Genomic DNA, 26269 nt, shown 5'->3' on the forward strand with positions numbered 1-26269 from the left:
TCAGACCCTTTCCTATGATATTCGAAATTGAGCTCAGGTGCATCCTGTTTCCATTGATCGTCTTGGTGTTTCTACAACTTGACTGGAGACCACCTGTGGTAAAGTGAATTGATTGAAAAATAAAAAGAGAGCTGCACACTCTAGGAACTCAGATGCAATAATTGAATAACCTAATAACCAATGTTTTGACAGACAAGCTGTCTTCATCAGAGTATAGACAGCTTGTCTGTCGAAATGTTGGTTAGAGATTGTTAAATTATTGCGTCTGAGCTTCTAGAGTGTGCGTCTCTCCTTATCTTTTTCAAGTATTCTACTCCACTAGCCAGCACCTCACCGTAACAGGTGTGTGTTTCTTTTGCCTCCAAATTCAATTGATTGGACATGATTTGGAAAGGCACACACCTGTCTCTATAAGTTGACAGTGCATGTCCGAGCAAAAACCAATCCATGAGGTCAAAATAATTGTCTGTAGAGCTTCGAGACAGGATTCTGTTGATGCACAGATCTGGGGAGAACCTGATGGTCACCCTGACAGAGCTCCAGAGTTCCTCTGTGAAGATAGGAGAACCTTCCAGAAGGACAACCATCTATGCAGCACTCCACCAACCAGGCCTTTATGCTAGAGTGGCCAGACGGAAGCCAATCGTCAGTAAAAGGCACATGACAGCCCACTTTGAGTTTGCCAAAAGGCACCTAAAGGACTCTCAGACCATGAGAAACAAGAATCTCTGGTCTGATGAAACCAAGATTGAACTCTTTGGCCTGAATGCCAAGCGCCACATCTGGAGGAAACCTAGCACCATCCCTACGGTGAAGCATGGGGGTGGCAGCATCATGCTGTGCGGGTGTTTTTCAGTGTCAGGGACTGGGAGACTAGTCAGGATCGGGGAAAGATTAAATTAGCAAAGTACAGAGAGATTCATGATGAAAACCTACTCCAGAGCGCTCAGGATCTCAGACTGGGGCGAAGGTTCACCTTCCAACCGGACAATGACCCTAAGCACACAACCAAGACAATGCAGGAGTGGCTTCGGGACAAGTCTCTGAATGTCCTTGAGTGGCCCAGCCAGAGCCCGTACTTGAAGCTGATCGAACATCTCTGGAGAGACCTGAAAATAGCTATGCAGCAACGCTCCCCATCCAACATGACAGAGCTTGAGAGGGTCTGAAGAGAAGAATGGAGAAACTCCCCAAATACAGGTGTGCCAAGCTTGAAGCGCCATAACCAAGAAGACTCAAGGCTGTAATCGCTGACAAAGGTGCTTCAACAAAGTACTGAGTAAAGGGTCTGAATATTTATGTAAATGTGATATTTCAGTGTTTTATTTTTTATAATTAAAAAACAACAACTGTTTTTGCTTTTTTATTTATGGGGCATTGCTTGTAGATTGATGAGAGAAAAAAACGAACTATTTAATCCATTTTAGAATAAGGCTGTAACGTAACAAAATGTGGAAAAGCCGAAGGGGTCTGAATACTTTCCAAATGCACTGTACATCTGAAAACAACTAAACAACAACAAGGATGCTAAATACACCAATATTCTGGAGAATAATTCCACTACTTTGGAAAATGTTTATTGTGGCTTCATACTTTATTCATGGGTTTCTGGTTAGTTTACATTTACATTACATTTAAGTCATTTAGCAGACGCTCTTATCCAGAGCGACTTACAAATTGGTGCGTTCACCTTAAGACATCCAGTGGAACAGCCACTTTACAATAGTGCATCTAAATCTTTTAAGGGGGGGGGGGTGAGAAGGATTACTTTATCCTATAGTTCTTGGCAATTTCACATAGGCTACACATGTGAATGCATATGTTGCTAAACCAAGATGATGTTTCACTTAACGGATGTTTACTCTCATGGGGAACCATCTGTTGTGCTGGCAGTCTGGTGGTTGGCTGTGGATATGTTGGGGCAGTGTGCGAATTGGGGTGTCTAAGATGATGGTGTTGATGTGTGTCATGACGAGCCTTTCGAAGCACTTCATAATTACAGATCACAGATAGTCATTTAGGCAGGTTACCTTGGAGTTATTGGGAACAAGGACAATTAGTGGCAGTTTGAAACATGTTGGGATTACAGATTATTATTATTTAAAATAAGCATACCACTATTGCCCAGGATTCAATTCCTTTTATTTGTATTCTAATGGTGAGGCATTACATCAAAACCTCAGACATTTTTAAAAACAGTGTCTCAAAGGTTTATGAAGATCAATTTGTATCTATGACATCTTTACAATTAACCTGACTGTGTGATCTAATAAATTCAGTCTGTGATGCAGACATTTGGCACCAGTTTGCGATTCTTCTCACATCTCATCTCACCCACATGCACTGTTTCAGGGCATATTTATACAATATTGTTAGGGTTACTGTACCAAACAGATGTGGAACAAGCCAGATTGTTTTCTATTTGATAAACAAATAAATCAAGTAGGATAAGGTCTTGACATTAGAAACCCTTGGCCACTGCATAGTGTGTTTACAAACTATTTGAAGTGGGTAAAGCTGATTGCGTCTTTTGAGGAAAGCAAAGGGCCAACAAGAAAAGTAACGATTTTGATTGTGTGTGATGTGTTTTATGACATTAGTTACATTATTTTCCTATTTCTTCAGTTTGAAGTTAAATTATTATAAGGATACTGTACAGTGTAAAGCAGGTCACTGTATTCAGTGCAGTCTGGATTATGATTCTGTTTTCTAGTGCCCCCCTCTGGTTCATCGCAGGAATCGCAAGGCCCATCTGTTTGCAGGCGAATGCCATGGGGCTAGCTCGAGACTCTACAAACCAAGCAAAACATTAACAAACATAGATAGCTAGCTTTGAATGAAAACTCACTTTATATAGCAACGTCCGCAGAAAAGTAATTATTAAACTACAGAAGCGGGCGTATCGGCTTGCTTGCAAACAGAATCACAACACACGTTCAGCTAGCTAGTTAGCCTGCTAGCAACTTTCTCCAGCACGCCTCCCAGTTCCTGCACCACGAGCGTGAGGTAGGGTAAACTGTCGAACATTGGGGTATGTTGTGAGAGTGGGTAAACTATTCCAATATAATGTTATCGTAATGGGTAAATGTACCATAGATGACTGCATTGTCAAGTTTGGTAGCAAAGTGTTTTCACAAATTACTGGTGTACCACGAAACAATGCTAGCTAGCTGCTCGCTAATAACGTCGTTACTGTAGTTCAAAGGCCTTTCTAGACATCAGGGTCGAGTAGCAGAGTGATCCGACTTGCTCCATGTTATGCTAGCTAGCATTTAGCACCTACATAGCTATGCTTAATGCTACATTTTTTGCATAGATCTCCAGTTAGATGGCTGGCTAGCTAGTTAGTTAGCTAACTATCTAGATATATGCTACATTAGAACATCTAGCTAGCCACTGTACATATAATTTAGCAAAGGTTAAAATCTATAACCATTAAATAGAATGCCATGTTTTGTGGGGTTTGTTGTTGGAAACGGGCAATGTTTTTTATTTTCTGTTAGCACTTATTCCCCTTTTGACATATTATGCTAGCTAACATGCTAGGCTAGCAGGTGCAGTGATTTCATACATTATTGTTTGTGAACTGCACAAATACCATGTAGGGAAATGTAATACACTTATAACAAGCTAGGTTGTTATTTGATTACCTGGAATAATATTGAGAACTCAGAAATTGTTGCTGCTACAAGATAAAAAAGCGTACTGCCAGCATCTTCTCCATTTTAGTTAGTGATAAATATATCTAGCATATATCATAGAGCAAGCAACAGGGGCATGGTTACCAGAGCACAGTGGTTGAATTTACACATTGCCGTTGTCTATCTCCATCTCTCAGTCAATTATGTCAGGCATCAAGAGGAAGATTGAAGACAAGGACCCAGACTATGAAGACATCTCACAGGTTCAGGAGAACAAGCGACACAAAGTAGTGGAACAAAATGGTAAGACTGGAAGTTCTACAACCCATGCTATTGTACTATTAAAGCCTTCCTGTACTTGTGAACTTAGGCTGTATGGACAATTGCTGGTTCACAGTATCTTTAGGATGATGCTAACATGTGACCTAGCTCACTCTGTCTGCGTTTTCATACTTTTCTGAAACTTGCCAGCGAGGGAAGCTACGGTGCAGAAGATTGAGGCCATTATCAAAGACCAGTTCTCTTTGGAGATGAAGAACAAAGAACATGAGATCGAAGTGATCGGACAGGTAACTGTTAACCTCATCTACTGAATGAGTATCATGTCACCATACATGAATCATATCAGAACCATGAGGGTACAAAAGTACGAACACCTTAAATGCATGCAAAGACAAACACTCTGTTTTCATGTTTATTACCTTTAATTGTGTGTAATTACAATGTACAATATAGAGCTGGGATGATAAACCAAAAATTACTGACATCGAAATCACCTTCACTTACCAAAGCATTTTGCTCAGTAATTTACGGTGATTTTGCTGTCCAACGTTTCTGTAGATTGTTCCACAACCATAATTTGGTCAACATTAATAGCCTATGCATTATGTTGATTCCTGCTATGAAATGATCTGCCTGTCCCTGTTTTGGCTGCTGTGTGAGCAAGCCACTCTCACTTCCTCTCCCCACTGTGCGCACAGAGGAGGAGGGAGAGATGCATTGGGAAAAATACATTTTTCAAGGCAACTACTGTTCTAGTTAGAGAGAGTAGAGGCACAGCTTTCTGTGAGTATATCATGTACAGTTGAAGTCGGAAGTTTACCTACACCTTAGCCAAATACATTTAAACTCCGTTTTTCACAATTCCTGACATTTAATCCTAGTAAAAGTTCCCTGTCTTAGGTCACTTAGGATCACCACTTTATTTTAAGAATGTGAAATGTCAGAATAAAAGGAGATTAGTATTAAATGCTACCAAATTAGTATTTGGTAGCATTTCCTTTAAATGGTTTAACTTGGGTCAAATGTTTCGGGTAGCCTTCCACAAGCTTCCCACAATAAGTTGGGTGAATTTTGGCACATTCTTCCTCAGAGAGCTGATGTCACTGAGTCAGGTTTGTAGGCCTTGCTCGCACACGCTCTTTCAGTTCTGCCCACAAACTTTCTATAGGATTGAGGTCAGGGCTTTGTGATGGCCACTCCAATGCCTTGACTTTGTTGTCCTTAAGCAATTTTGGAAGTATGCTTTGGGTCATTGTCCATTTGGAAGACCCATTTGCGACCAAGCTTTAACTTCCATAACATAATTTTCCTACCTCGTGATGCCATCTATTTTGTGACGTGCACCAGTCCCTCCTGCAGCAAAGCACCCCCACAACATGATGCTGCCACCCCCGTGCTTCACGATTGGGATGGTGTTCTTCGGCTTGCAAGCCTCCCCCTTTTTCCTCCAAACATAACGATGGACATTATGGCCAAACAGTTCTGTTTTTGTTTCATCAGACCAGAGGACATTTCTCCAAAAAGTACTATCTTTGTCCCCATGTGCAATTGCAAACCGTAGTCTGGCTTTTTTATGGCAGTTTTGGAGCAGTGGCTTCTTCCTTGCTGAGCAGCCATTCAGGTTATGTCGATATAGGAGTCGTTTTACTCTGGATATAGATACTTTTGTACCTGTTTCCTCCAGCATCTTCACAAGGTCCTTTGCTGTTGTTCTGGGATTGATTTGCACGTTTCGCACCAAAGTATGTTCATCTCTAGGAGACAGAACACGTCTCCTTCCTGAGCGGAATGACAGCTGTGTGGTCCCATGGTGTTTATACTTGCATACTATTGTTTGTACAAATGAACGTGGTACCTTTAGGCGTTTGGAAATTGCTCCCAAGGATGAACCAGACTTGTGGAGGTCTACCATTTGTTTTCTGAGGTCTTGACTGATTTCTTTTGATTTTCCCATGATGTCAAGCAAAGAGGCACTGAGGTTGAAGGTAGGCCTTGAAATACATCCACAGGTACACTTCCAATTGACTCAAATGATGTCAATTAGCCTATCAGAAGCTTCTAAAGCCATGATATCATTTTCTGGAATTTTCCAAGCTGTTTAAAGGCACAGTCAACCTAGTGTATGTAAACTTCTGACCCACTGGTATTGTGATACAGTGAATTATAAGTGAAATAATCGGTCTGTAAACAATTGTTGGAAAAATGACTTGTGTCTTGCACAAAGTAGATGTCCTAACTGACTTGCCAAAACTATAGTTTGTTAACAAAACATTTGTGGAGTGGTTGAAAAACGAGTTTTAATGACTCCAACCTAAGTGTATGTAAACTTCTGACTTCAACTGTATTTCTCACCTGTTAATATTGAGTTCATGGTACTAGGGTTGGGCGATGTTAACCTTTGTCCTATCGTGATTATGTACCCTTAAAACATAGTGATATATAATAATAATTATGGTAATAATAATACATTGGACTTATATAGTACTTTTCAAGGACCCAAAGTCACTTTACAATTTTAGAAATGAGAAAGAAAAAACAAAACTAAACATGACTAAACAATGCATGCATATAGAGAGGGGTGGGCTCAAAGAGGGGAAAGAGTGTGTTGTGTTAGTGTATGGGGAGGGTTGGGATTTGGATATGAACCCGGTATGGGGTTAGGATACCATCCCGGTTTAGGGTAAGATGTAGGGTAAGGGTTTGGTTAGGGTGCTGCTCAGTATGGTGAAGAGAGGAGTGTATGTTTGGGGGGGGGGGGGGGGGGGGGGATTAAGGGTATACGGTGCACTTGAAAAGTATTCAGACCCCTTCACTTTTTCCACATTTTGTTACCTTATAGCCTTATTCTAAAATGGATTAAATAAAACATTTTCCTTATCAGTCTACACACAATACCCCATAATGACATGAAAAAAACGTTTTGTTTTTTTGCAAATCTCTATATCACATTTATTGTAATAGGATACAGCAAATAGGAATAGGCAAATTACTCACAATGTCACTTGTGCGCTGCGAGAAAAATATAGAAAATAATACACAATGAGTAACGATCACATCACAGTGTCGTCACCATCGACGATGGCTGTCAATCATTGTCGATAGACAATGTTATTGTAATATCGACCAACCCTACATGGTACCACTTTACTACCTGAGTAGGCTATGTAGCATGGTGTTGATACGCCCGCGGAGCTGAGCAGAGCATGCCATTTGTTTACTACCTGAGTAGGCTATGTAGCATGGTGTTGATACGCCCGCGGAGCTGAGCAGAGCATGCCATTTGTTTACTACCTGAGTAGGCTATGTAGCATGGTGTTGATACGCCCGCGGAGCTGAGCAGAGCATGCCATTTGTTTACTACCTGATTAGGCTATGTAGCATGGTGTTGATACGCCCGCGGAGCTGAGCAGAGCATGCCATTTGTCGGTAATAGGCCTACATCAGTTAGGCCCCGTGCTTGAAAGTTTTTGTCAGACATTGTATTTATTGATAGATGAATCAATTAGCTTACATGGCTATCTAGCAACAAGATCATATTTCGAGTAATCAACCTATCTAAAGAGTTCCCACTTCCTCAGGTGGTGAATAATAGGTGTAGCCTAGGTCAATATGCAATTCATCTCCGCAGAGCCAGAAATAAGTTGGATCATTTTGGATCCTGTTTCAGACAGGTTGCACATCCAAATATCAATAATGTTTTTCCTGGATATGTTAGATGCAATAGCTTACCGTTTGAGTCATTGGCTACCATCTCAGTTGTCTTACTTGGCACTGGAAAAAAATTGTCTAGACCCCTGCCGCTAATGCAAAGTAGTAACTGTCCATAAAAAATAGTGTGTTGTATTTGTTGGTATCGAGCAATATAGTTACATTTATTGCGAAACAAAAATTTTTTCCATATCTCCCAGCTCTAATACAATACTACTTTATTGTCCATATGTTACAGAGAACAATGGAAATGTGTCTTCTCCGTTCTTAACACCCTCAGACAGCACACATCACACATACAGTTGAGACGAGCGCATGGTCAAGCTGCAGTGCAGCGCCCCTGGATGGAGAGCAGGTTGTGCGGTTAAGGGCCTTGCTCAAGGGCAGCAGCCATCCATTTGCCAGATCAATTCCACCCTTTTTCCAAGGCCCGGCCTAGGAATCAAACCGGCCACCTTTCGGCTACAGGTCCAACTCCTTAGCCGCTTGGCTACTTACATGTTTAAACTGTAGGAGAAAGGTTAATTAAACGTTTATACTGCAGGAGAAAGTTTCAGTGTTGCTGTTCATTTTGTCTGTTACAGCGTCTGAATGAGGCCAGGCGAATGATGGACAAGCTCAGAGCCTGTATCGTGGCCAATTACTATGCCAACGCTGGGGTGCCCAAGCTCCAAGAGGTAAGGTTGTTTTAAGTCTAATTTCTTATTTGTACCTACTTTGTATTCAACAACTATAAATTCTACAACTTCCTCTCCTTTCCTACGTTTACCAGCAGGCATCCAAGAGCGACCCGGCGGTGCTGAACCACCCGGCCATCAAGCGTTTCCTGGAGTCACCCTCCCGCTCCTCCTCCCCTCTCAACCAGGGCTCAGACGCCCACTCCCTGGGGCCCTCGGAGTCTGAGTCCCTGTCCCAACAGGGTGAGGGGCCGGATAGGGACGGGGAGGGGGCCTGGAGAGAGGACAGGGGCAGGCAGGAGCGCAGGCCGGGCCGCAACACAGGGAAGGTGAGTGGACTCTGGAGTCTGAAGTGGCTTCCTCTTCCCGTCTCCTTTCCTTCATCTGTACTGATCTGAAAACCCTATAAGCAAATTGCATTCACCCATCCTGTCTTTTCAGACCTATGCAGATGAGGCAAAGGAGCTGAAGAGAGGGAGCACTGTAGATTATTGAGACGCACCCTTGGGAAGGCAGTCATATGATGACCCTCATGATTATTACTGCAGAGGTAAAAGGCTTCTGATACAACCTCTAACATTAATACTATGACTGTCTCCTTTGTTGTAGGACACGTTTGGCGTCCCGTCGTCAGGTGTGCTGTCGTCAGACGGGGGGGAGCAGAGGGTGATCTACCACACTACAGGAGATGAGGCTTCCAGGCTCTACATAAAGAAGACCATCGTGGTGGGAAATGTCTCCAAGTACGTGAATGACATTATCAATGAGTGTTTCACTTTTTTTACTCAGTAGAATCTGAGAGCTTTTCAAGGCAGTGGTCCCATTCTTTTTTTTGACACAGTGAACTTTCTAAATCATTTCACAATGTTTCTAGTCCTTTGTGACAGATACAGGAAGACATGAACAACAGCAGTGTGTTGCAATCCCTTGTTATACAGTTGCAGGGTTGCAAACTCATCACTTTTAGGCAAAATTGTCCGTTTGGATGTCTAAATAGGTCATCCACATGAATCGCGTAGATCCGTAAAAAAGTGCGCAGACCCAAGACTGTATCGCCCATTGACCAATCGGAGAGACACGTGAACAGATTTTCTCCCGTGTCATCACTAAATATAATGGTGTATCTTTCTGATATCCACATTCATGACTGAGCACAGAATGCATCCCTATGCGGTCTACAAATACCAGTGTAGAGCGTGATGTCAGATATTTCATATCAGAATGAGTGCTTCATCCAATATCAGGTGTGACAGCTGTGAGCAGCCATCCACATCCCCTAACCAGCCCTTAGTTTACTCAGCTGCTTCTCTCAGTCTGTTCTTTCTGCACATCTCCATCAGTTTTAATGTTATTTAGCTGTGAGCAGCCATCCACATCCCCTAACCAGCCCTTAGTCTACTCAGCTGCTTCTCTCAGTCTGTTCTTTCTGCACATCTCCATCAGTTTTAATGTTATTTAGCTGTGAGCAGCCATCCACATCCCCTAACCAGCCCTTAGTTTACTCAGCTGCTTCTCTCAGTCTGTTCTTTCTGCACATCTCCATCAGTTTTAATGTTATTTAGCTGTGAGCAGCCATCCACATCCCCTAACCAGCCCTTAGTCTACTCAGCTGCTTCTCTCAGTCTGTTCTTTCTGCACATCTCCATCAGTTTTAATGTTATTTAGCTGTGAGCAGCCATCCACATCCCCTAACCAGCCCTTAGTTTACTCAGCTGCCTCTCTCAGTCTGCTCTTTCTGCACATCTCCATCAGTTTTAATGTTATTTAGCTGTGAGCAGCCATCCACATCCCCTAACCAGCCCTTAGTTTACTCAGCTGCTTCTCTGTCTGTTCTTTCTGCACATCTCCATCAGTTTTAATGTTAATTAGCCATGATTGCACGCTGCGGTGTACAGACAGCGTTTTCTGTTGTTACATGTGTTTTATTATTGGAGCGGCTCGCAGCAGGAAGGAGGTGGATACGTACCTTTTACTGTATCCCGTAGGAACAAGCCAGTCGGACTCGGCAGAATGCCATAGAGGACAAACAGTGACAGCCATGACCTTTACATCACTGAAAACCACACGTTTCTAACCAGCGGAGCTACCTTCTCCCCTTTCTACCGCCAATTGGTGCACATTTTAAATAACTTTATAAACCCCGCCGCTGGCCGTTTTAAACTACTTGCGAGTCGCACGTTTTTGGTTTGATAGCAAACAACCCTGTTTAGTCATAGTTACCTGGCTAGCTAGCTAACACCATGGTACCAATTGGCTATGCACAAATTTGGATGGCACAGGAAAAGCTGAAAAGGGATATATAGCCAACTCAAGGAGATGCTTCAAAGGTAGGATGTATATATATGCCGTGTCAATGTAATTATAAGCTACATTTAAAAAATATTTTTCTGTTCCTTAAATTCTGTTTGGTCCTTAACTTTTGGGAGCATTGTGTGTGTGTGAGAGGGAATGAGAGAGTGGTGTGTGTGAGAGAGAGGAAGAGGATGTGTGTGAGTGAGTGAGGGAGGGAGGGAGGGAGGGAGGGAGGGAGGGAGTGTGTGGCTGGCTATGTGTGTGAGTTGTCTGAAGAGTAGGCTAACGATGGTTTCATATAGGCCCAGTGTGTTTTCTCCTTACTGCCACAATGAAAATGCAGATCATTATGCATTTATATTCCTCCTGCCCAATCACAGGTAGGCCTTTGGATGAAAGCATTTTATACAGTAAAATGTAGTAAAAAGTGTGAGGGGCAGCGGCAAACCCTGTGGTATCACGATACTACTCCCTTGGCCTGGTATCACATTGTTTGTAAAATGTTGGTATTGTCACCACCCGAAAATAGGCACATTTTCAGTTTGCAGTTTACAGATTTTTTTGTGTGTGTCCATGCATCCCTGCAGTTTAGTTTCTCAGTAGGAGGTCAGCACACCTTGTTTTTGTTCCCTCCCATCACAGTGAGCAGTTGGGTAACTGGGTGCCTGTCATGCAAGCCCAGACTTGATACAGAACTCCTGATCACTGACATGTTTTCTCCCTGGATCACAAGCCTGTGTTTAGGGGTTTACAGGGAGACACTCGACTAGAACACAACAAGTAGGCTATGACGTGTGTCATAACGGTGACATGAAACAGTAATTATTACTTATGTCTCTTGACTTAACAAAGTAGCTAGGCTCCCTATCTGTAAAAGCTTCATCATGTACTAGCACCTTACTTTACTCTATGAAATGTATTTCAAATGTTAGCTATATACACTACTGTTTTAAAGTTTGGGGTCACTTAGAAATGTCCTTGTTTTTGAAAGAAAAGCACATTTTTTGTCAATTAAAATAACATCAAATTGATCAGAAATACATTGTAGACAGTGTTATTGTTGTAAGTGACTATTGTAGCTGGAAACATCAGATTTTTTATGGAATATCTACATAGGCGTACAAGCTAATCCAAGTTGATCATTTTTACACGGTAGTGTATATATAAGTGCTAAATTAAGTCTTTAAAGGTTTAAGTGCACTGTTGTTTTAATAAAAGCTGTTATTTTCACATATGCCGGCAGGGTTCCTGGTTGCACTGAATAGTATTTAGACGCATTTGCGAGTAAAATTGTTGCACTGTAGAGCCCTAACTGGATAGGTTCAGTGAAATGTGTTGTTTTACAGGGTCAGCCAGAGTAGTAAGGCGCCACTGGAGAAAATGCGGGTTAATGCCTTGCTCAAGGGCACATCGATTGATTTTTCACCTTGTCGTCTCGGGTAATCGAACCATTGACTTTCCATTACTGGCCCAACGCTCCAACCGCGAGGCTACATGCCGCCCAGGGAGTAGAGAGAACTCTGTCTGAGCTCCAGCTTGTCTTTCTATCTCCTCCTTTCCCCCCGCGAGGCAGCTCCCTCTCTTTGTCACTATCTCCTCCCCTCCATCTGTCAATCCAAGGTAAACAAACAGAACCGGGGCACAGTGACCGACAGCTCTGCTAGAGAGCCTTTCCTGCATACCTGTCTCTCTCTGATTCTTTCTTGCCCTCTTTGTTTTCTCATTGTTTTTTATTCTCTACTTTTCTCTCTTTCTCTCGCTCTTTCTCCCCTTATCTTTCCTTCTTCTTCCCCTTCTCCTTCCTTGCTTTCTCTCGATATCTTTGGTGGTCCTACAGTATGTGGCTCTGTTGGTAAGAGTGTGGCTAGTAATGCCAGGGTCCTGGGGCCACATATTCCTACCTAAAAACGGCTGCTAAATGGCTGAAATATATGATCTCCCTCCTGTTTCCCAGGTATATCCCTCCTGATAAGCGGGAGGAGAATGACCAGTCCACCCATAAGTGGATGGTGTACGTCAGAGGCTCCAGAAGAGAGCCCAGCATCGACCACTTTGTCAAGAAAGTTTGGTTCTTCCTGCACCCCAGCTACAAGCCCAATGACCTGGTGGAAGTCAGGTATGTTTGTGTGTGCGCACGTGTCTGTACTTTGGAGGTAGTGCTCGTCTTGTTATTGAATAGATCACTGGGGTGTTGTTTTTAAATGCAGGCCTCAGGCAACAGCAGACAGATTCAGACTCTCTGTGCAAAACATGTTTTGATCTGATGAGCTACGACAGGGATGGGTGACTGATGGGGTGGGGGCAACAAAACATCTGAACTCATCATGAGGGGCAGCAGTGGCATGTGGGTCTGTGTACCCACATCCATACCCACAAATGCAGTCAGAGCTGGCCCCAAAGCAAAAAAAATTGGGGGCCCCCCTCCACCTTGCGGGCAAAATATTTTAGCCCCCCCTTGTCAGCGGAGTGAGTTAATTTCCTGCAATTCTACACATTTTGCCATGGGGTGTAGAGAATATTTTGCCATTTTAAAGCAAATATGCTGCAATTCTACACATTTTGCCATGGGGTGTAGAGAATATTTTGCACTTTTAAAGCAAATATGCTGCAATTCTACACATTTTGCCATGGGGTGTAGAGAATATTTTGCGGTTTTAAAGCAAATTTGCTGCAATTTTACACATTTTCCCTTGGTGCGGAGAGAAGATTTAGTAATTAACACATTTCCTGCAATTCTACACGTTGCCCTAATACAGTGGGCAAAAAAGTATTTAATCAGCCACCAAATGTGCAAGTTCTCCCACTTAAAAAGATGAGAGAGGCCTGTAATTTTCATCATAGGTACACTTCAACTATGACAGACAAAATGAGAAAAGAAATCCAGAAAATCACATTGCAGGATTTTTTATGAATTTATTTGCAAATGATGGAGGAAAATAAGTATTTGGTCACCTACAAACAAGCAAGATTTCTGGCTCTCACAGACCTGTAACTTCTTCTTTAAGAGGCTCCTCTGTCCTCCACTCGTTCCTGTATTAATGGCACCTGTTTGAACTTATCAGTATAAAAGACACCTGTCCACAACCTCAAACAGTCACACCCCAAACTCCACTATGGCCAAGACCAAAGAGCTGTCAAAGGACACCAGAAACAAAATTGTAGACCTGCACCAGGCTGGGAAGACTGAATCTGCAATAGGTAAGCAGCTTGGTTTGAAGAAATCAACTGTGGGAGCAATTATTAGGATATGATAACAGCGGTCCAGGCTTTCCAGAAGAAATTCTGAGCTTTTTAAGTGAGAACTTGTCCACTTCCCCAATCTTTTTGTGCAAATGCTGGGAGACAAAGATGTTCCCAACCATGTTGATTTCATCCAGAAGCTGATGGAGAACTTCAAGGCTCGCTTTGATGACATCATTGTTGGAAGAGAACTGCTGCTGCTCACCCAGATGCCCTTCTCGGTCACAAATGTGACAAAGTTGTCAGAAGAAGAAAAAGCGGTCTTTCTGATTGGGTAGATGTTGCGTCACTGCAAATGGAGTTGATTGAGCTGCAATAAAACGTGTCTTTGAAGGAGCAGGCTGGTGGTTGTGACCCTGTCACTTTCTGGGGAATGATGGTGCCTGCAGCTGATGTCCCTGTTCTCAAGAAACTGGCACTATACATCCTGACCATGTTTGGCACCACATACAACTGTGAATCAGCCTTCTCCACAATTAACTTTATTAAAAACAAATATCGCACCGGACTCACCAATGAACACCTGCACTATTTGTGCCATAATTCAAAGCATTGGCAGGAGACAGAAAGTGTCATTTCTCTCATTAATGCAGGGCAAGGCCCAGAGTGATTTATACATGAATATTGCATGGCCCACAGTGACGTTCTGTGCATTCAGATTATTATTTTTGTTAAACTCTCAAATTGGTCTTATGTAGCAAAATTTGAAAGTGTTTTTTACATTGGATAAAAGTAGAGTCAGAGCTAGACAATGGTATATCATACACTACAGTTGAGGAACAATGGGAAAGTAATTTTGCTTTGAAAGTTGATCAACTTGTAAACTCACTTTTGTGGAAATGGCCTTAGATTGTTTTGTTTCTACTATTGGAGAGCCCTTCTTTGTCTACACCCATTCAACATCGTTCACATCCTCTTAAGCTTTAGCCCCACCCATCTCTTTAAAGGCTGATCTGAATGTACTAACAGCAGTCAAGCACCCAAGCTAACTTACTAGCTATTATCAGACATCTAATTGAGAGAGAACAGCTCACTGAACATTATTCGCCCTATCAGAGCTGGTCAGGCTGTTATGTTATCCAGAGGTGTTGGTGACTGCAACTGTGCTGTCAGATTGTCCGTCATAAATTCAGAGCGTTTCGCGTTCAGAGCGCACACCGGATGCTCTGGCCAATGTGTAGGGTTGATCTGTCAAGCTAACTGGTTAACTTGGCTAGCTACTTCCAGACACATAATGAGAGAACACCCCACTCTGACCATTTTACTCGCCCTATCAGAGCTGGTTAGGCTGTTGTCCGTTTAAAGATGTAACCCAGGGACTGGTGTTTTCTCCATCTCCAGAAAGTGGAGAGCAACACTTGTGAAGTTTTAACCCGATACATTAAAAAACAATAGCCACGTTAGACAGGATTACCTAGACATACTGACCATCTCAAATAGACAGAAGCGTGTTATATTGCAGACCATTATCTCAGCCAATCATGGCTAGCGGGAAGGTTGTTGACTTCATCTTTGGCTCAACCAACTAGGCTCATAATTTATCAATTTTATTCGTATTTACAGATGGCATTTTATATAACAACGTGTTTGCTATGTTGTAGATGACTGTTTGTTACTACGCTGTATGACAGTGCTGATAAAAGACATCCGGACCATTGTTACCTAGGAAATGTTTGTCTCTGGACCTTCTCAAATAGTACTTATAGCAGGCCTAGCCAACATATAAAGGCCTATTCGCTAACCAGAAAAGAAAGTTGGCGGATAATCATATTTTTGGGGTCTAGGTCTGGTTGTCCTTTCGGGTCCAGTTTTTTGGACCCAAGAAGAACCGAGTGTATACCTTGATAAAGGCGTCAGCAAGCTTCAGCTCGGCGAACCGAACGTGTGCTCGCATACTCGCCTAAAAAACTTTAGCTTGAAAACTGAAAAGACCACTAGTGCTGTTTGTCCATTTTGAGACGCCGTAGCCAAATAGTCCTCTAAATAGTCAGAATTAATCTACGTTAACTCAAGAAATCTCCTTTTCATTTTGACGTTTCTGCAGAGGAGATCTTAGTCCCATGATTTTACATCTAAATAAGATATTTGGTGCAGTATTTCTCAATGAAAAAATGTGCATGAAAACGACTCGTCTCTCATTTAATGACAACAAAGACTTTACTGAATAATTCCTACTGTTGACCAATCACCGGCTTCCGACTTTGGCTTGCCTCAAGACATTTATTTGTGCCCGAATATTCGAAAAACCCCTTGGCGAAGTCCAAAACAAACAAAAACACAACAAAATGTTTTCATCATACTGTATATGCACAAACTCTTCTGGACTGTTCTGCTGGGAATGTCTTAATTAACACTCCCATCGTAGTAATCAAACTGAAATGCCTTGGAGTAATAGTGCCCCATGTGACATGAGACAATGCTGTCACACCTTTCAGCCAGCCCACAGGCGTTAGGTCAAGTTGCCCCTAGACACTGCTCTAAGACCAGCTTGCCCTTTGGGATTTGTGGTGGGAAAGCTGATCCTAGACCTGTGCCTAAGGGCGACTTCTGCACAGAGCCCCCTGACACATCTGAAACATATACTTTAGTTCCTATGATTTGTGTGAGCAGTATGAGTCAGAAATGGAGTTAACAGTACACATGAGTTATGACTAACCGTGCTGACACACCCTTTACCTACACACAGTGTAATCACTCAGAAAACTCATATCTAATACCTCAGAATACTTCAGGCCCCGGATTGCTTAGAGCCCTGACACGGCATGCAGGTTGATCCTGCTTTACATCCCCATTCTGAATCAGAGTATCAGTCAGTGTTTAAAAAAAATCCTCAGCCCTCTGGCTGTTTTTAGCTGACAAGACACAGTCTGTAACCCCGATAGATGCATGACTGACTGACTGAGCAGAGGATTCAAACTTACTGAACCCCACAGAGCTGTAGCTCAAGCTCTTTGCTGATTCTAACACATCCAAGGTCTTCAAGTGTGGGAATAAAACACAAGCGGACACACTGTCAGCTCAGGCTCTGGGCCACAAGGATGAGAACCGCAGGCTTCAAAGAGAGAGGAGATGAGAGAGAAAGCCTCCCGCTCATTGAATTTGGGGTAGAATGTCTACAAAGAACAATGAGTCAAGAGTATAGGGGGTGATGGGATACCTTCTCTGTCTGGCTGTATTTAATACTTAAAGGGGTAGTTATGATGTTGTTTTCATGGATGATGTTTATTCTCAACCATGGTGTCTGTGTGTGTGTGTCATAAAGTATTCAAAATGTGTTTGTCCCTGATTCAAGTGTGTGTGTTTTCATGACTCTAAATGTGTGTTGTTAGTGAGCCTCCGTTCCACCTGACACGTCGAGGCTGGGGGGAGTTCCCTGTCCGCATCCAGATCCACTTCAAAGACCCCCGCAACAAACGCATAGACATCATACACCACCTTAAGGTCCGATTGTAGATTCATTACAGCTTTATTTGCACTGTAAACGCATGTTTCGTTCACAGAGGAGCACTTCTGTCTCTCTGCGTCTTCCACACTCTGTCTTTCTGCGTCTTCCACTCTCTGTCTCTCTGCGTCTTCCACTCTCTGTCTCACTGCGTCTTCCACTCTCTGTCTCACTGCGTCACTCTGTCTTCCACTCTCTGTCTCTCTGCGTCTTCCACTCTCTGTCTTCCTTCCACACTCTGTCTCTGTCTTCTCTGTCGTCTTCCACTCTGTCTTTCTGTCTTCCACTCTCTGTCTCACTGCGTCTTCCACTGTCTCTCTGTCTCCACACTCTGTGTCTTCCACACTCTGTCTTTCTTCCACACTCTGTCTTTCTGCGTCTTCCTCTCTGTCTCTCTGCGTCTTCCTCTGTCTCTGTCTCGTCTTCTCTCTGTCTTGTCTCACTCGTCTTCCTCTCTGTCTCACTCGTCTTCACTGCGTCTCTGTCTTCCACTCTCTGTCTCTCTGCGTCTTCCACACACTGTCTTTCTGCGTCTTCCTCTCTCTCTGTCTCTCTCTGTCTTCCACACTCTGTCTTTCTCACTCGTCTTCCACTCTCTGTCTCTCTGCGTCTTCCACTCGTCTTCTGTCACTCTCTCTGTCTCACTGCTTCCACTCTCTTCCACTCTCTGTCTCTGTCTCACTCTCTGTCTCACGTCTTCCACTCTCTGTCTTTCTGCGTCTTCCACTCTCTGTCTCACTCGTCTTCCTCTCTCTCTGTCTCACTGCGTCTTCCACTCTCTGCGTCTTCCACTCTCTGTCTCACTCGTCTTCCACTCTCTGTCTTCCACTCTCTGTCTTCACTCTGTCTTCCACTCTCTGTCTCACTCGTCTTCCCTCTGTCTCTGTCTTCCACTCTGTCTGTCTCACTGCGTCTTCCTCTGTCTGTTCTGTCTCACTGCGTCTTCCACTCTCTGTCTCTCGTCTTCCACTCTCTGTCTCTCTCGTCTTCCACTCTCTGTCTTTCTGCGTCTTCCACTCTCTGTCTCACTGCGTCTTCTCTCTGTCTCACTCTCGTCTTCCACTCTCTGTCTCTCTGCGTCTTCCACTCTCTGTCTCTCTGTCTCACTGCGTCTTCCACTCTCTGTCTCACTGCGTCTTCCACTCTCTGTCTCTCTCGTCTTCCACTCTCTGTCTCATCTCGTCTTCCACTCTCTGTCTCTGTCTTCCACTCTCTGTCTCACTGCGTCTTCCACTCTCTCTGTCTCACTCGTCTTCCACTCTCTGTCTTCTCGTCTTCCACTCTCTGTCTCTTCTCTGTCTTCCACTCTGTCTTCTCTGTCTCTCTGCTTCCACTCTGTCTCGTCTTCCACTCTCTGTCTCTCGTCTTCCACTCTCTGTCTCTGTCTCCACTCTCTGTCTCTTCTCGTCTTCCACTCTCTGTCTCACTCGTCTTCCACTCTCTGTCTTCTCTGTCTCACTCGTCTTTCACTCTCTGTCTCACTGTCTTCCCTCTCTGTCTTCCACTCTGTCTTCCACTCTCTGTCTCACTGCGTCTTCCACTCTCTGTCTCTCTCGTCTTCCACTCTCTGTCTCTCTGTCTCACTCTCTGTCACTCGTCTTCCACTCTCTGTCTCTGTCTCACTGCGTCTTCCACTCTCTGTCTCACTCGTCTTCCACTCTCTGTCTCTCTGCGTCTTCCACTCTCTGTCTCACTGCGTCTTCCTCTCTCTGTCTTCCACTCTCTGTCTCACTGTGTCTTCCACTCTCTGTCTCACTGCGTCTTCCACTCTCTGTCTCTCTCGTCTTCCACTCTCTGTCTCTCTCGTCTTCCTCTCTCTGTCTCACTCGTCTTCCACTCTCTGTCTCTGTCTTCACTCTCTGTCTCTCTGTCTTCACTCTCGTCTTCTCTCTGTCTCTGTCTTCCACTCTCTCGTCTTCCACTCTCTGTCTCACTGCGTCTTCCACTCTCTGTCTCTCGTCTTCTCACTCTCTGTCTCACTCTCTGTCTTCCACTCTCTGTCTCACTGCGTCTTCCACTCTCTGTCTCACTCTGTCTCACTCTGTCTTCACTCTCTGTCTCACTGCGTCTCTCTGTCTCACTCGTCTTCCACTCTGTCTTCGTCTTCTCACTCTCTGTCTCTCTGCGTCTTCCACTCTCTGTCTCACTGCGTCTTCCACTCTCTGTCTCACTCGTCTTCCACTCTCTGTCTCTCTGTCTTCCACTCTCTGTCTGTCTCACTCGTCTTCCACTCTCTGTCTCTGTCTTCCACTCTCTGTCTCACTCGTCTTCCACTCTGTCTGTCTTCCACTCTCTGTCTCACTCGTCTTCCACTCTCTGTCTCTCTCGTCTTCCACTCTCTGTCTCTCGTCTTCCACTCTCTGTCTCTCTGTCTCACTCGTCTTCCACTCTCTGTCTCACTGCGTCTTCCACTCTCTGTGTCGTCTTCACTCTCTGCGTCTTCCACTCTCTGTCTCTCTCGTCTTCCACTCTCTGTCTCTCTGTCTTCACTCTCTGTCTCACTCGTCTTCCACTCTCTGTCTCACTGCGTCTTCCTGTCTCTGTCTCTCACTGCGTCTTCCACTCTCTGTCTCTCTGTCTTCACTCTCTGTCTCTCTCGTCTCACTCTGTCTTCACTCTCTGTCTCTCTGTCTGCCACTCTCTGTCTCACTGCGTCTTCCACTCTCTGTCTCTGTCGTCTTCCACTCTCTGTCTCTCTCGTCTTCCACTCTCTGTCTCTCCGTCTTCCACTCTCTGTCTCACTATCTCACTCTCTGTCTCACTCGTCTTCCACTCTCTGTCTCTGTCTTCCACTCTCTGTCTCTCTGCGTCTTCCACTCTCTGTCTCACTGCGTCTTCCACTCTGTCTGTCTCACTGCGTCTTCCACTCTCTGTCTCTGCGTCTTCTCTCTGTCTCACTGCGTCTTCCACTCTCTGTCTCACTGTCTTCACTCTCTGTCTTCCGTCTTCCACTCTCTGTCTCACTGTCTTCCACTCTCTGTCTCACTCGTCTTCCACTCTCTGTCTCTCTCTGTCTCACTCTTCCACTCTCTGTCTCTCTGCGTCTTCCACTCTCTGTCTCACTCTCTCTCTATCTCACTCGTCACTCTGTCTTCCACTCTCTGTCTCACTCGTCTTTCTCTGTCTCTCTGTCTTCCACTCTCTGTCTCTCTCGTCTTCCACTCTCTGTCTCTGTCTCACTGCGTCTTCTCTGTCTCTGTCTTCCACTCTCTGTCTCTCTGCGTCTTCCACTCTCTGTCTGTCACTCTGTCTTCCACTCTCTGTCTCACTCGTCTCACTCTGTCTTCTCTCTGTCTCTGTCTTCTCTCTGTCTCACTCGTCTTCCACTCTCTGTCTCACTCGTCTTCCACTCTCTGTCTCTGTCTTTTCTCGTCTTCCACTCTCTGTCTCACTCGTCTTCCACTCTCTCTCACGTCTCACTTTCCACTCTCTGTCTCACTCTCGTCTTCCACTCTCTGTCTTCACTCGTCTTCTCACTCTCTGTCTCTCGTCTTCCACTCTCTGTCTCTCTCGTCTTCCACTCTCTGTCTCACTCGTCTTCTCTCTGTCTCACTGCGTCTTCCACTCTCTGTCTCTCGTCTTCCACTCTCTGTCTCACTGTCTTCCACTCTCTGTCTCACTCGTCTTCCACTCTCTGTCTCTGCGTCTTCCACTCTCTGTCTCTCTCGTCTTCCACTCTCTGTCTTTCTGCGTCTTCCACTCTCTGTCTCACTGCGTCTTCCACTCTCTGTCTCACTGCGTCTTCCACTCTCTGTCTCTCTATCTCACTCTCTGTCTTCCACTCTCTGTCTCACTGTCTTCCACTGTCTCTGTCTTCCACTCTCTGTCTCACTCGTCTTCCACTCTCTGTCTCTGTCTTCCACTCTCTGTCCTCTCTGTCTTCTTCCACTCTCTGTCTCTCTGCGTCTTCCACTCTCTCTCTGTCTCACTCGTCTTCCCTCTCTGCGTCTTCCACTCTCTGTCTCTCTGTCTTCCACTCTCTGTCTCTCGTCTTCCTCACTCTGTCTTTCTCGTCTTCCACTCTCTGTCTCACTGCGTCTTCCACTCTCTGTCTTCGTCTTCCACTCTCTGTCTCACTGCGTCTTCCACTCTCTGTCTCACTGCGTCTTCCACTCTCTGTCTCACTCGTCTTCCACTCTCTGTCTGTCTCACTCTGTCTGTCTCGTCTTCCACTCTCTGTCTCACTCGTCTTCCACTCTCTGTCTCACTGCGTCTTCCACTCTCTGTCTCTCTGTCTCACTCTCTGTCTTTCTCGTCTTCCACTCTCTGTCTCTCTGTCTTCACTCTGTCTTCACTCTGTCTTCCACTCTCTGTCTCACTGCGTCTTCCACTCTCTGTCTCTGTCTTCCCTCTCTGTCTCACTGCGTCTTCCACTCTCTGTCTCTCTGTCTCACTCTCTGTCTTCCGTCTTCCACTCTCTGTCTCTCTGCGTCTTCCTCTCTGTCTCTGTCTCTGTCTTCCACTCTCTGTCTCTCTCGTCTTCCACTCTCTGTCTCTGTCTTCCACTCTCTGTCTCACTCGTCTTCCACTCTCTGTCTCTGTCTTTCTCTGTCTCTCTGTCTTCCACTCTCTGTCTCACTGCGTCTTCCACTCTCTGTCTCGTCTTCCACTCTCTGTCTCCACTCTCTCTGTCTCTCTCGTCTTCCACTCTCTGTCTTTCTGTCTCACTCTTCCACTCTCTGTCTCTCTGCGTCTTCCACTCTCTGTCTCTGTCTCACTGCGTCTTCCTCTCTGTCTCACTCGTCTTCCACTCTCTGTCTCTGTCTCACTCTCTGTCTCACTCTGTCTTCCACTCTCTGTCTCTCTCGTCTTCCACTCTCTGTCTCACACGTCTTCTCTGTCTCTCTGTCTCACTCGTCTTCCACTCTCTGTCTCTCTTCGTCTTCCACTCTCTGTCTCTCTCGTCTTCCACTCTCTGTCTCTCTCGTCTTCCACTCTCTGTCTCTGTCTTCTCTCTGTCTCACTCGTCTTCCACTCTCTGTCTCACTGCGTCTTCCACTCTCTGTCTCTCTGCGTCTTCCACTCTCTGTCTCTCTGTCTTCTGCGTCTTCCACTCTCTGTCTCACTATCTCTCTGTCTTTTCTGTCTCACTCGTCTTCCACTCTCTGTCTCACTGCGTCTTCCACTCTCTGTCTTTCTGTCTCACTGCGTCTTCCACTCTCTGTCTCTGTCTTCCACTCTCTGTCTCACTCGTCTTCCACTCTCTGTCTTCACTCGTCTTCCACTCTCTGTCTCACTCGTCTTCCACTCTCTGTCTCTCTGTCTCACTCTGTCTTCCACTCTCTGTCTCTCTGCGTCTTCCACTCTCTGTCTCTCTGTCTCACTCGTCTTCCACTCTGTCTCTCTGTCTTCCACTCTCTCTTTCACGTCTTCCACTCTCTGTCTCTGTCTTCTCTCTGTCTCACTGCGTCTTCCACTCTCTGTCTCACTGCGTCTTCCACTCTCTGTCTCTCACTCTGTCTTCCTCTCTGTCTCACTCGTCTTCCACTCTCTGTCTCACTGCGTCTTCCACTCTCTCTGTCTCTCTGTCTTTCTGTCTTCCACTCTCTGTCTCACTCGTCTTCCACTCTCTGTCTCTCTGCGTCTTCCACTCTCTGTCTCACTGCGTCTTCCACTCTGTCTCTGTCTTCTCTCACTGTCTTCTCTCTGTCTCTGCGTCTTCCACTCTCTGTCTCACTGCGTCTTCTCTCTGTCCACTCTCTGCGTCTTCCACTCTCTGTCTCTACGTCTTCCACTCTCTGTCTCACTCGTCTTCCACTCTCTCTGTCTCTGTCTTCCACTCTCTGCGTCTTCCACTCTCTGTCTCTCTGTCTCACTCGTCTTCCACTCTCTGTCTCACTGCGTCTTCCACTCTCTGTCTCACTGCGTCTTCCACTCTCTGTCTTCCACTCTCTGCGTCTTCCACTCTCTGTCTCTCTGCGTCTTCACTCTCTGTCTCTCTCGTCTTCCACTCTCTGTCTCACTCGTCTTCCACTCGTCTTCCACTCTCTTCCACTCTCTGTCTCTGTCTTCCACTCTCTGTCTCTGCGTCTTCCACTCTCTGTCTCACTGCGTCTTCCACTCTCTGTTTCACTCTGTCTTCTGCGTCACTCTCTGTCTCACTGCTTCACTCGTCTTCCACTCTCTGTCTCACTGCGTCTTCCACTCTCTGTCTCTCTCGTCTTCCACTCTCTGTCTCTGTCTTCTCTCTGTCTTTCTGCGTCTTCCACTCTCTGTCTCACTGCGTCTTCCACTCTCTGTCTCACTGCGTCTTCTCTCTGTCTCTGTCTTCTCTCTGTCTTCCACTCTCTGTCTCACTGCGTCTTCCACTCTGTCTGTCTCTCGTCTTCCACTCTCTGTCTCACTGCGTCTTCCTCTGTCTCTGTCTCTGCGTCTTCCACTCTCTGTCTCACTCGTCTTCCACTCTCTGTCTCACTGCGTCTTCTCTGTCTCTCTGTCTCACTCTCTGTCTCACTGCGTCTTCCACTCTCTGTCTCACTCGTCTTCCACTCTCTGTCTCTCTGTCTCTCTGTCTCTCTGTCTTCCACTCTCTGTCTCACTCGTCTTCCACTCTCTGTCTCACTCGTCTTCCACTCTCTGTCTCTCTGTCTCACTCTCTGTCTCTCTCGTCTTCCACTCTCTGTCTCACTGCGTCTTCCACTCTCTGTCTCACTCGTCTTCCACTCTCTGTCTCACTGCGTCTTCCACTCTCTGTCTCACTGTCTTCTGTCTCTGCGTCACTCTGTCTTCCTGTCTCTCTGTCTTCCACTCTCTGTCTTCCACTCTCTTCCACTCTCTGTCTCACTCGTCTTCCACTCTCTGTCTCACTGCGTCTTCCACTCTCTGTCTCACTCGTCTTCCACTCTCTGTCTCACTCGTCTTCCACTCTCTGTCTCTCTCTTCTCTGCGTCACTCTGTCTTCCACTCTCTGTCTCACTGCGTCTTCCACTCTCTGTCTCACTCGTCTTCCACTCTCTGTCTCTCTCGTCTTCCACTCTCTGTCTCACTCGTCTTCCACTCTCTGTCTCTCTGCGTCTTCCTCTGTCTCTGTCTTCTCTGTCTCACTCGTCTTCCACTCTCTGTCTCACTCGTCTTCACTCTCTGTCTCACTCGTCTTCCTCTCTCTGTCTTCCGTCTTCCACTCTCTGTCTCACTCGTCTTCCACTCTCTGTCTCACTGCGTCTTCCACTCTCTGTCTCACTCTTCACTCTCTGTCTCTTCCACTCGTCTGTCTCTCTGTCTCTCTCGTCTTCCACTCTCTGTCTCACTCGTCTTCCACTCTCTGTCTCTCTCGTCTTCCACTCTCTGTCTCTCTGTCTTCCACTCTGTCTTCACTCGTCTTCCACTCTCTGTCTCACTGCGTCTTCACTCTCTGTCTCTCTGCGTCTTCCACTCTCTGTCTCACTGCGTCTTCCACTCTCTGTCTCTGCGTCTTCCACTCTCTGTCTCACTGTCTTCCACTCTCTGTCTCTCTGTCTTCCACTCTCTGTCTCACTGCGTCTTCCACTCTCTGTCTCACTCGTCTTCCACTCTCTGTCTCACTTCTCTGTCTTCCACTCTGTCTCTCTGCGTCTTCCACTCTCTGTCTCTCTGCGTCTTCCACTCTCTGTCTCTCTGCGTCTTCCACACTCTGTCTTTCTGCGTCTTCCACTCTCTGTCTCTCTGCGTCTTCCACTCTCTGTCTCACTGCGTCTTCCACTCTCTGTCTCACTGCGTCTTCCACTCTCTGTCTTTCTGTCTCACTGCGTCTTCCACTCTCTGTCTCTCTCACTCGTCTTCCACTCTGTCTCACTGCGTCTTCCACTCTCTGTCTTTCTCGTCTTCCACTCTCTGTCTCACTGCGTCTTCCACTCTCTGTCTCACTGCGTCTTCCACTCTCTGTCTCACTGCGTCTTCCACTCTCTGTCTCACTGCGTCTTCCACTCTCTGTCTCTCTGCGTCTTCCACTCTCTGTCTCACTGCGTCTTCCACTCTCTGTCTCTGTCTGTCTTCCTCTCACTCTCTGTCTTCACTCTCTGTCTCACTGCTGTCTTCCACTCTCTGTCTCACTGTCTTCCGTCTCTGTCTCACTGCTCTTCCACTCTCTGTCTCACTGCGTCTTCCACTCTCTGTCTCACTGCGTCTTCCACTCTCTGTCTCACTACGTCTTCCACTCTCTGTCTCACTGCGTCTTCCACTCTCTGTCTCTCTGTCTCACTCTGTCTTCCACACTCTGTCTCTCTCGTCTTCACTCTCTGTCTCTCTCGTCTTCCACTCTGTCTCTGTCTCACTCGTCTTCCACTCTCTGTCTCACTGCGTCTTCCACTCTCTGTCTCACTGCGTCTTCCACTCTCTGTCTCACTGCGTCTTCCACTCTCTGTCTCTCTCGTCTTCCACTCTCTGTCTCACTTTCGTCTTCCTGTCTCTCTGTCTCACTGCGTCACTCTGTCTTCCACTCTCTGTCTCACTGCGTCTTCCACTCTCTGTCTCACTGCGTCTTCCACTCTCTGTCTCACTGCGTCTTCCACTCTCTGTCTCACTCGTCTTCCACTCTCTGTCTCACTCGTCTTCCACTCTCTGTCTCACTCGTCTTCCACTCTCTGTCTCTCTGCGTCTTCCACTCTCTGTCTCACTCGTCTTCCACTCTCTGTCTCTCTCGTCTTCCACTCTCTGTCTCACTGCGTCTTCCCTCTCTGTCTCTGTCTTCCACTCTCTGTCTCACTCGTCTTCCACTCTCTGTCTCACTGCGTCTTCCACTCTCTGTCTCACTGTCTTCCACTCTCTGTCTCACTGCGTCTTCCACTCTCTGTCTCACTGTCTTCTTCCACTCTCTGTCTCTGCGTCTTCACTCTGTCTGTCTCACTCGTCTTCCACTCTCTGTCTCACTGCGTCTTCCACTCTGTCTCTCTGTCTCACTGCGTCTTCCACTCTCTGTCTGCGTCTTCCACTCTCTGTCTCTCTCGTCTTCCACTCTCTGTCTCACTGCGTCTTCCACTCTCTGTCTCACTGCGTCTTCCACTCTCTGTCTC

At 45.7% G+C, this 26269-nt stretch overlaps 1 protein-coding gene across 1 annotated transcript in view; it reads left to right on the forward strand.

The window, feature by feature from the left end:
* Nucleotides 1-2722: 2722 nt before the first annotated feature.
* Nucleotides 2723-26269, forward strand: part of yeats2 (YEATS domain containing 2) — an 86242-nt gene continuing 62695 nt past the window's right edge. Inside the window, exons 1-8 of the mRNA XM_065005646.1 lie at nucleotides 2723-3006; nucleotides 3839-3944; nucleotides 4113-4210; nucleotides 8216-8308; nucleotides 8404-8637; nucleotides 8918-9051; nucleotides 12555-12716; nucleotides 17170-17281. Of these exons, the coding sequence (XP_064861718.1) occupies nucleotides 3845-3944; nucleotides 4113-4210; nucleotides 8216-8308; nucleotides 8404-8637; nucleotides 8918-9051; nucleotides 12555-12716; nucleotides 17170-17281 (933 nt within the window). The 5' untranslated portion in view covers nucleotides 2723-3006; nucleotides 3839-3844. The remainder of the gene's footprint in view (nucleotides 3007-3838; nucleotides 3945-4112; nucleotides 4211-8215; nucleotides 8309-8403; nucleotides 8638-8917; nucleotides 9052-12554; nucleotides 12717-17169; nucleotides 17282-26269) is intronic.

This window comes from Oncorhynchus nerka, linkage group LG20 (genome assembly GCF_034236695.1).
Source record: "Oncorhynchus nerka isolate Pitt River linkage group LG20, Oner_Uvic_2.0, whole genome shotgun sequence".
NCBI classification, from domain to species: Eukaryota; Metazoa; Chordata; class Actinopteri; order Salmoniformes; family Salmonidae; genus Oncorhynchus; species Oncorhynchus nerka.